We start from the raw sequence: 11,069 nt of genomic DNA on the forward strand, positions 1-11,069 counted from the left end.
ACTAGATGATCTCCAGAGGTCCCTTCCAACCTCAACCATTCTGTGATTCTGTGATACTGTAAAAGCAGTTAGTTTTTATAATGTACAGCTTTGCAAAAGTTAGGGATGCAATATTAAGTAAAATGGGAATATGTCTTCCTTTTTCATTTTAATACTATAAAAGGTAATAAGAAACTCATTGCAGTTTTTATTCCTAAAAAAACACCCTAGTTCAAGCAAGAATTAATTTTGGGGAACCATGATCTGTATTACACATAGACTAGAAGATCACATTATTCCTTCTGACCTTATAAAGTTGTGAAAATTCAGATTTGTATTCTGTTCATTTACAAAGTGCCATGAAAATAAGAAAGAATGTGGGATATTATGTATATTTCAACTGCACTGAAGCAATGTAAACTAAACAGTGTTAGTTTAACTCCAAGAGAATCCTCCTTTGGTCAAATCCTGAGGTCCTGGCTTAATTTTACACCCAGTTCTCCTTTGGGCAAGTGTCCCTGCCAGTCAGTAGATGAAGTGAAGCCAGTAGGAAATATAAATATGTAAATGTTTGTTATTTCTCAGATTCTGTTTGTGGGAAGTTTTCCAAGGAAAGGAAAGGGAAAAAGGAAGAATTAAAAATTCAGTGAGAACTTCCCAAATGGAGCCTTTGAAAATGTACCTACAATATGTGAGCAGGCATGACCTCTTACGTAATTAAAGCATAAAATAACACTGAAAAAGTACATGAAAGATATGTTTTTAAGATATTATGGCAGTCAGAAGCTTGTACTGTTCTGTATTGTCCTGTTCTGATATATACCTGTGAACCTTCTTTAACTGAAATTTCAGGTTGTGGGTCCATGTAGCAGATGTCAAATAATCTGCATTGATCAACAGTCTGGAGAACGAAACAAAGAATTTCTTCAGTCTCTGTCTGCGGCCAGAGGTAGAAAGGTCAGTATGGTACTCCAAAGCAGCTGTATAGAAAGATCTGGTGACTTCATTGCATGCATATGGAAATATCTGCTGATAAAATATTCACTATTAAATTGTTATGCTAATTATTACCATTTGTTCTTTCAGTTAAAAGAGGATACACTTACAACCCAGATATGACATGGTTTCTTTCTATAAATGCTCAACACATTTTTTATTATTTTTTTGCTATGTTTGCTTTTATTCTGTACCTACTGCTTTACAATGTGTTTCTTTTGGTCTTGAAAAACACAAGCTGATGTGTTGATGTTATTCACGAAGAGATATCTGTAGAAAATCAAAAAGTGTTTGCAACTACAGTTAGCTTTCAGTTAACTGTATAGTTAGCTTGTCTAAACCTTACTGAAAGTTTTGGTCTCTGAGAAACTACTTAGCAGGAAACACAGAGTAGACATGAATATAGTCAAAGAGGAAACTAATCCATTAGGAAAAGAACTGACTGGGGAACGTCTTTGAAATATAGGTTTTCATTAGGAGTCATTCTGCTTCCTAAGGTTGCATTATTTCTTGGAATTGAGAGTGTTCAGATGATGATTAGACACTTTAGCATCCCAAAAGCTTCACAAATCTCCTTGTAAGTATTTATTCAGTTGAAAATCCTTATTCTAAGTTCATTGGTTACTGCTCGTTAAGCTTCTGTTGTAAAACTTAGTTATCCAGTCAGGGCTCGGAAGCCTCACCTTGTAGGTCAGCAGCCAAATAACAGCCAAACACCCAAGATTAGGCATGGCACAGAAGCAAAGCAATAACAAAAAGGTTGATGTTATTCACCCAAACAATGCACAGACAAGTTACAAATAATGCATTCTTTATTTAAAAAAATTGATTAGTCTCAGTGACTCATTAAGCAAACAAAGAGCTACATTTTCAATGAATGTTATCCTTGGTGAATGGCTCCTCCAGCTCCAACTCGGAGCCAGCTGCCTGGTGCAGAGTGGGACGACTGTGAGAGGCCAGCAGGCAGGGGCCAGCTGTCTAGGCACAGCTTCCTGCTGACCTGAGATGACCCAGGGTTGTCCTGCAGGCTCTGTCATGCAGAGGTTTGCAGCCCGTGTACCTTTGTGAGAGGAACTCCTGGCCACCCTGGGTAGCCTGAGGACAAGAGCCCTGTTGATGTAATGATGAGCCACAACTGGCACATCTGGGTCACTTTACAGTGCTTTCTGGCACTCTGGGTAAGGATGCTGCCCAGCTGCCAAATGGGGTGCAGTGTGTGGAGGGCTTTCTCTCTACCCACACTGGTTTTACTGGATTTATAAGCCTCTGTAGAGGGAAAGCATTCTGTATTCAGGGACCTTCTCAAGTGGCTTCCCTGGGAGATAGATTCTCAGGAGAGGCAAAGCATCTTCTGCATGTTTCCCACATCAGAGATGAGCTTCTCTTTGATTCTGATTAACTCAGCCATGCAAAGATTTTCTTGGTACAAACATTCCTAGAACCAACTCATTCACACAGAATTAAGGCAAAGAGAGCAATCCAGCCTCTTGAGAACCTGGCATCAGATAAAAGACGCGTGGCAAGGCAAGACACTGCAGAGCACAGTGCTGCTATTCAGAGTAGGGGAGTGCTCTGCTTCCCTTGGCTGTGCAACCATGTTCATGCTGCAGAGAACTAGGCCTTCAGCTTTTCGATTTTTCCCAACCTTCAGCCAAAGATTACTCCCCTCTCAGCACTGCTGGCGGAAGAGATCTTGTGAGCATGCGTCGCGAAAGGAGTGATGCACTTCCTTCATAAGAGGGAAGCAGCACTACGTTTATTGCAGTAAGACAGCGACTTAACAAAGTTCAATTGTAAATAAGAACAATTTAAYGAGGTTCGATTGGCAAGGTTCACTCAGTTATTTACTGCATGAAGGACAGGGTCAGATGTGTGTGCAACGGAGACCCTCCTGTTGAGTCACAAGGTTCAGACTGGACCCCCTTGCTTTCTAAACTCCTTCGGAGAGGAGCCTAGGTGCGGCTGGATCCAGTCCTAGTCCCAGACTTGGTCAACGGTTTATGTCTAAGGGATTATGTGCGCAATTAGTCAGAGATATAACTCAGCAAAATTTCGCGGAGTTTGCAGAAGTTCAGCATGCTATTAATCACTTACCAAGGATCTGTCGTGGGTAAGGAATCTCTCAACCTCAAGGAGTAACCTTGAGAGGCGTCCCTGCTCAAGGGGAGGTTCTGCAGTGCAGCCCGCTGCCATGCAGGAGAGCTCAAGGGGCTCTGGGCTGCCCCCTGTTTATGGGGGGGAGATGATTGACTCATAGTCATATTTGCATACTAGACGGGCCTTAGTTGGTGCATGCTCAATTAGCCCCTACATACGTGCTGTTTACAGGGAGATCAGGTTGAGGGGGAGAGAGCACATCAGTGGGGGGGAAGGAGCACACCGTCACAGCATGCTCTAATCTCTACAAGGCCAAGTCCTTTGCATTAGCCTGACGGACAAAAGAGAGAGTTTGAATTGACTTTGCCCGAACCTAAGAAGACCTCATAGCCCAGCCCTCTTGTGAGTTGTCTCTAGGTTGATGGTCTCCAGCTGGTTATCAGTGAGTAGCATTGGAGATCTATGGCATCTTCAGTGTGTTAAGCAAGCCTGGCAGAGGACACTGATCCCAATCTTTCACAATTCATAGTGGGGAGAGAGAAACAACACTGAGTTCATGTGGCTCTGCTCAATTGCAGAGTTTGTCCTTTGGTGACTCAAGTCTGTAGCGTGTGCTTTTCTGTTGAAAAGGCATCTACTAGACATCGTTTTATTTTTTATCAGATTATGATTCAGTGAAGGAATTCAGCAGTGTTTATTCACAGCTGTCAATAAGGCAATTATAACAAACAACAAACAAATGCAGCAAACGAGGTTTAAGCTAATTTCCAGGTACAAGAGGAACTGATACTTTTGAAAGGCTGCTGTAGTTGCTTGATTTCCAGAATATTAAAGACACTGTATATGTGATTGGATAGCAAATCTTGCATGCTTAATATGACAGCCAGATGTCAATATTTACCATTTTGTTTTGTTTTTCCAAGAAGAATACCAATCAAGAAGAATGTATCAAGCTTGATCAAATGGTAGCCCAAAGCAAAGCACTGCCAGTGAACTTCAATACTGAGCTAGATAAAGTAAGGCATGTAAAAAGGTGGCTCAATATTCATTTCTGAAATTATATTTTCCTACGTTCCTCAGAGGCTGTGAGAACCTGGTGTTCCAAGTTGAAAGATTGAGGCTTTGCATACGTGATTTGCTGCTGAAAGTCAGAACCAGCTACTGTAATTAGCCACACAAACAATTTGCATGTTTCCTGGTAAATGTAAAGCAGGATGATGAAGCCTAGCCAGCCATATTTTATGAAAACCTTTTATCACCTGGTTTGAATTAAAATGCAAACACCTCTACCAAGCAATTCTGAGCTCTACTGCTGTCAGTTCAGAAGAAGCACTCATTAAGAATTCCTTCTGTAATTTTTGACTGAGAAGGAAAAATGAGCTCTCCTCCTGTGACAGAGCTCTCTGTGTTATTGCAGGAGACCAGGAAAGACTAGATAACTACATTAAGCAAATAACATAAATCTACCTGCACACTAATTCACCTGTGTCACCACCTGATGCAAAACACACATGAACAGAAAAGAGAGAACACTGAATTCTTGCCCATCTTCTATGTTTTGCAAATGCAGTGTAACACTAATACCAGGAACCCTGTAGGTATATTTGCAGCCCTGCTATAAGCTGGGACTTGCTATCAGGGTGGCAAAGAGAATTGCATTAGCAGCCTGCCCCAGTGTACATGCATGGATAGCAGTACATCAAGGGAAATCCATCTGCATGGGCAGATGCACATGTCCTCATACACTAAAGGGCTTGTGTTTTTTCCTGAGGGCTGTTGATCCTCCTTTATGGATCTCATTGTGCCTTGGGAGAGCTCCTATTCCTGCAGAATTAGACACCATGCCTTTGGACTGCTTACAGAAACATTAATAAGGATAGCAAATGACTCCTCTTATCTGATGCATTATTATCATCATTTTCATAGTAATCCAAGGCTTTACACTATGCAATGCTTTTCATCCAGCGATCTGAAACACTTGCAAACAGTGATTGACGTAATTAATAGAGCTCTGTGAATAGCATGGTTTTCTTTTCTGCTTTGTGACTGAATTGGAAAATGCATTTGTTTAAGGTAGATGGCAAAGGAAAATCAGTTCTTAACAAAACACCCTTCTATTAAGCTGTTTTCAACAAAACAAGATGTTTTCTTTGACACCAAGTTAAAAGTTTCCTTGCTTTCCAATATGAAAAATCAGCATGTGAAAAATGAATGCTTTAACTTTCCTATTTTTTAACACTTTACAAAAAGGTTTTGGTCAATCCAGAGCTAATAAAAAATCCTTACATAAAAAAAAAAATCATTCAGCTTTAATAACTGCATCTCCCAAAACCTTTGCATGGGAGGGAGGCTATATTACTGTATGAATAAAACAAGCAGAAGAGAACAGGCCAATTCATCTATTGATAGAAGGCAGCTGCGAACTGCATCCGGAAGCAAAATCCAGAACCCATTAGTTGGAAGGTAAGTTTTAGCATGCAGGATCACTCGAACACATTCCAGCAGGGCATTTGCCCTACCAAGTGCAATTAACTGATTGTTCAGCAGCTATATATCTCAAAGGTATCTCATCTCAGCCTTTGTCAGATGTAGCACCTCAGGTTTCTATTTTACAAAAAGATACATTGTACCCAGGAAACTTCTCTGTCAGTGGATATCTAAGCATCGCATATTACTATTGATTCAGTAAATGTACTTGAAACAACATACAAGAATGACAGCATGTTACCCCTCCTCCTTTAAGTGAGCATGATGACTATCTGTGATTTGCCGTTGGGCAAGAATAAGTGTATTTTACTTAGTTATGCCAGCAATTACTTTTTGTGCTTTTACAATCAAGAAGCTTTCTGGTTTTGTCCCCGTGAAGTTTAGAAGCGATAAGAAGAGTCCCTACTGACATAAGAAGACTGAGGGGATGAAGCCACAGAAGTCACAGTCCTGCTCTCTGCTCACTTCTTGATTTCTTCTGGGGAGATTGTATGCAGAATAAAATGCTCTTGAAGTCAGGAAAGGGTAGTAACAGCAGAGAGAGATTATGCAGCTCATTGTAATAGCTCTGCAAGCTGTAATCTCTGTGGCTGAAAGCATCTTTTTTTATCAGTGAAAGGTGAGAAAGGCCAATTTCTACTTTTTGTTTTTCTCTTGAAACAGAATTGGGTTGTGAGATGGACAGCTTTTGCTTTTTTTGTAATTATCTGTATTCACTGAGCCAATATTTGCAATTATTAAAAAAAAACAGGAAATTTACTTGAAAGATATTAAATCCACTTCTGGTACTCACGAGTGAAATTTTGATCCTAAGAACATTCACAAAAAGAGAGATGTCAGAAATGAGAATGTTCTTACAGGAAAAGGCTCATCCAAATAGGTATTAATACTTGAATATGTATACCATCACTTTGAAAACTCCTTAGGCATCATCCAGTCTCAGAGCACTAAATAATATTACGAGACTTTAGATGCTCAATCAGCGTAGGAAAATATTGATGGCAAGTATTAAAATGGTATTTGAGGACTCCTGAGATAAGATATTTTCCCATATGCCCTTTCTTAAATAACTTTGAATGGTTTAAAATGCTTTAAAAATCAAAACCTGTTTAAATTATCCAGAACAACAAAAAGCAGGTAAATTAAATTGTTCACAGTGAACAATCTGCACAGGTTTATTTTAGCCTTGTTTTAAAATAAATCAAGTTGTCAATGCAGTAACAAATGTATGTAAAAAATTTTCACATATAAAATAAGTTCATTTACAATGATGAGTTATAAAATTCCTTCCTGTGTGAAGTGTGGTATAGCATGGACTAATATTTTATTCATTTTACAGTATTTAGTTTCCAATTGCCTCATTTTTTAAAGCAATAGAATTAAGGCAAGTGTCACCTTTGCATTAGAGTATAGGAAGTAAATCCAGGATATTAACCACAAGGCTGATAACCACATTGTTTCTACAAAGAAGGAAACCACAGCTTGTCACCAAATATGGGAAAAATAAAAACAAGATAGTAATATTATGTACTTTAAAATGAAATAGTTACTAACTTTTCCATTTTATCATCATGGTTGATCCAACATAGTCACTGTGCTAGTGGTTTTGGATTGTACTGTCCTGCAGTCATTCCTTTAGCATTAAATACCAGGACATTGACCATAAAGATCTACTTTATGTCTGCCAGTGTTGACACTGTTGTGATCACAGATACCCAAAAAGTGTCATTAATAGAATAGGCCTGATTAGGTCCGATACATGCCCGATATATGTGAAATGCCAGTGAGATGAAGGAGTAGCTGAAATAGCAAAGAAACCTCTACTTGGGAGCTGGCTTTTTCAGTGTTTAGGATTACAGATGAAAGAGAACAGAATCCCAAGTCATGCTGAGGCAATGTATTGTTAGATCCCTGCTTTACAGCGTCTCTCTTACTTGAGAGTAGGTCTCAGCCTTCAATCTCGCTATTTCATCAAAGACTTAAAGATGTTCCGTGTTACCTCATTAGTGTATTTTTATTTAATTAGTGCAAGAATGGAGAAAACTTACTGCCTTCATATTAAGACTATCAAATATATTCCCTTAAATTCAGCTAGTAAACTGTGGGGGGTTTATTATTATTTATTGCAGTTCCCTTTACCTAGTATATTTTTCTAAACCTTCTGTAGTTGCAGTTCCCTCTATTTCAGGAACATCTATCTGAACAAAGGCAGTAAATGTCATCAGGAAATGGAGAAGGAAAATAGAGTTTCTTTTAAAAATGATTTTTTTCATAGACATACCAAATCAATTTCATTTGCTTATTTATTTATTTTACACTTTTAGTGACTGGTAACCAAACACTTTGGCTGTAGTCTGCCAAAAACAAATACTTTTTTACTGAAACCTTTAAAAATTGATGAGAAAATTAGCATTGGGTTTCCAGGTTCCTCAATTTGAGGAACAAAGACATTCTGAAGTCTGCAATTCAATTACCAATGTAACGTAGTCTTAAGCACTCCTTTATTTCTTACTTGGCATATTTCTTTAATTAACTGCTTTCTAATTGTTGGGGAAATATTATCATGAGATTGCGGGGCTGTTTCTTCCTCCACATTCCTGAAGTTTCCCACTGTTGGAAACAAAACCACATTGGGTAAAATATGTTCTCAGTCTCCTAATGTGACATTTCCACATTACACCCAACTGTTTACAGCTGTAACTGGAGTGTCTCGCGTGCTTAAAATTAAGACCACATGTAAGTGTTTTATCTGAGTGCAGACAGACTAGAATAGTTTTTCAGTGCCTAGGAGGGTTGTATGGTCAGTAGGTGAAGTAGTTGCCCTGTTTATTTTTTCTTTATCATTCAGTATCACAAGGAAACATATGTAAGTATTTCTAGTTTTTATGTAGGATGGCTTCAGAGCTAATGACAGATAACAAGTGGTAGTCCTAATAAAACAAACTTTCTGAGTATTTTCTGTAAAATATACTAAAATATTCATGAAAAAGAAATAAAGGGAACATTCACAAAGGCTAGACAAAGCAAAGTTCTGTTAACAAAGCGAATAATTCATACTAGAGATACAAGACTTTTCCTCACTGTTTGAACATATATGCTTTCTCACACTGCCTAGCCTTTATTTGTGAAAAAGCATTAACTGTATTTGTCAAGAAACCAGAGCAGTCATTAAATGACAAGACTGTGAGGGAGTGTAAATTACATATGTGGTACTATGGAATTCATGATGAAATACTACCTTCTTTATCCAGTAACTTAAGGTATTCTTCCTGAATAGCATGGGGTTGGCTCTTGTTTACCAGTCTATTAGAGCTAATCAATTAAAGTGTTGTTAATTATATGGAGATCGGGCATATATCCTTGTCCTTAAAGAAGTATTGTTTTTCTGAACATATCTGGGTTGTGAGATCCTCTATAGATCTGATTACTAGCATGAGTCGCATCTCAATGAATATTTTGCTTTTTGCAGACAAACTTTGGTATATACCTGATGAACCAGCCCTTGTGCTCATCCTTTCCAGATATTTTATCTGTCGGATCTCAAGTACTTCCAGTGTTGAAGGAGAATCCTGAAATTCAACCCCCAACATCCAGTGAAGAAAAATGTTCAGGATAGATTATCTGGCGGAGATGAGCCTTACATGCAACGCTAGGGAAAAAATCAGTAGTCAGTTATTTTTTAAAAAAGAAAGAAAAAGCTTCCACTGATTTGCTTCTGGCTTGAGTCTTTTAATTTTCTGTTTGCTGTAAATGTTATCAGATGCTGGTACCCTTGATAATTACACCTCGCCTACATGTTTTTTCTTGTGATTAAGTTACAGCAGCCATAACTCTTCTTTGCTCGATTGCTTCAGGATGCAACAGGTTTGATCAAGTTTTACTGGAGGGTGGATGACTCCCCAAACAAGTCCAGCATTGTTGTCAGAAACCCACATCTCAATGATGGAAAGTAAACACAACAATACACTACTTCCTTATGTTGTTTTGTTACAAGCGCTTAAGGGAGAGAGGGTGCAGGACTTGCTTTAGAAACAGTGTGGGTGGGAGAAGGAGAATGGATGACATGAGGACATGAGGTTAGCAGTTCTTTCAGCTTTTCAAAAATTAAATTGCAGGTGAAGTAGAGACAGTCTGAAAGCACAGGAGAAGAAGGAACTGGTAATGGGAAATCAGTATCTCCCTCCTGGGAAGGGGTGTGTGTGAGGATGCCAAAAAGGTACAAAGATCAGTGAAGATTCAATATGCCATTTGCAAAACATGTTGCCTGTAAAGTAATTTTGTCCATTTGTTCTGGCCTTCTTCTTCTTCTTTTTTCCCATTTGCCACATTTCCATCTGATTTGGGTTTTTTGTTTGTTTTAAACAAGTCAGACAGACTTATTTACTTGTATTTGTGGATATTAATACTTTTTTTTTTCCTAATTTGAGATTTCTTAGCTAGTACAACCTCATTTCAGTAAAAACTTTGTTTATCCTCAGCAGTCTCTAGTGGTCAAAATATTGAGACAGCCAGTCGACTCTTGAAAGTTTGGATGCTTCTCCCTCCCAAACAGGTCAAAATACTCTTTTTTTTTTCCCTGCTCTTCATGACAGTTTTTGAGCATTTGATATGGTCGTTCTTACAAGACCTTTGGTTTCTCTTCACCCCTAAACAAGACCCATGCTTTCTGACATCTGAGAGCAAATGTCTGAAGTCTGGCACTTAGCCTGGAAAATCAGTTCTGAAAGTAAATAAATAAATGAAACCACCCCACAGCAAAAAACATATGGAAAGTCAGTGTAATGCAAGACTGAACTCACTGAGGCCAGGTGTTTTCTGACCCCCAGCATGTGTCCAGCCAGGTCCAGGGCGATTTTATGCTTTCAGGAAGTCCTCCTGTTGATCTAGCTGGTTGCTGTATTGCCACTTGGCAAGTGAAATTTTGGCCTGTTAAAAGCACTGTCAGAACTCTCATCCAGCGTGATTTAAGTCTTCCTTGGGGCAATTTTGGCTCAAACTGTGTGAAAGTGCTTCTAGCTGAAGCAGTACTTGAGTTGTTTGAGTTTTGAGTATAGCCCTGAAGAGGAACAGGCAGCTTTCTGACAGAATTGGTCAAACAGTCGTTCTGAAAAGGGAGTGATTACTGCAGAGTAACGTACAATGGGCAAAGGGAAGTGCATCACCCAGCATGTGAATCAAAATTCAGAAAATATTCTTTTCTTTTTTCTTTTCTCTCTTTTTTTTTTTTTGAACTGGTTTTGCTCACTTCAGCTGGAACAGACTGCTATTAGTCTCTTGACAGAGCTTTGTAATGGAAATGAGGAGAGACATTATCTGTTTCTTACAACCTGCCATAAAACATGTAGAAAGAGAGACATGTTTTATGTGTGTGTAAACTGAGGATCGGTTTTGAGAGCTGTGTATTCCATTTCTGAACCCAAGCGCTGCTCCTTGGTGTTTGCTTTGAAAACCATGGGTTTTATCTGTCTAATAGTCAGTTATCTGATGTTGTAATGAGCAGGCTTTTTGCA

At 38.8% G+C, this 11,069-nt stretch overlaps 1 protein-coding gene across 1 annotated transcript in view; it reads left to right on the forward strand.

Annotated features, from left to right (window-relative positions):
• The window catches only part of MOCOS (molybdenum cofactor sulfurase), a 140,772-nt gene extending 131,597 nt beyond the window's left edge, over window positions 1–9,175 (forward strand). Inside the window, exons 12-13 of the mRNA XM_026087774.1 lie at window positions 832–936; window positions 9,029–9,175. Coding sequence (XP_025943559.1) covers window positions 832–936; window positions 9,029–9,175 — 252 coding nt within the window. The remainder of the gene's footprint in view (window positions 1–831; window positions 937–9,028) is intronic.
• The last annotated feature ends 1,894 nt before the right edge of the window (window positions 9,176–11,069 follow it).

Source organism: Apteryx rowi, unplaced genomic scaffold (genome assembly GCF_003343035.1).
Source record: "Apteryx rowi isolate R43461 unplaced genomic scaffold, aptRow1 scaffold_730, whole genome shotgun sequence".
Classification (NCBI taxonomy): Eukaryota; Metazoa; Chordata; class Aves; order Apterygiformes; family Apterygidae; genus Apteryx; species Apteryx rowi.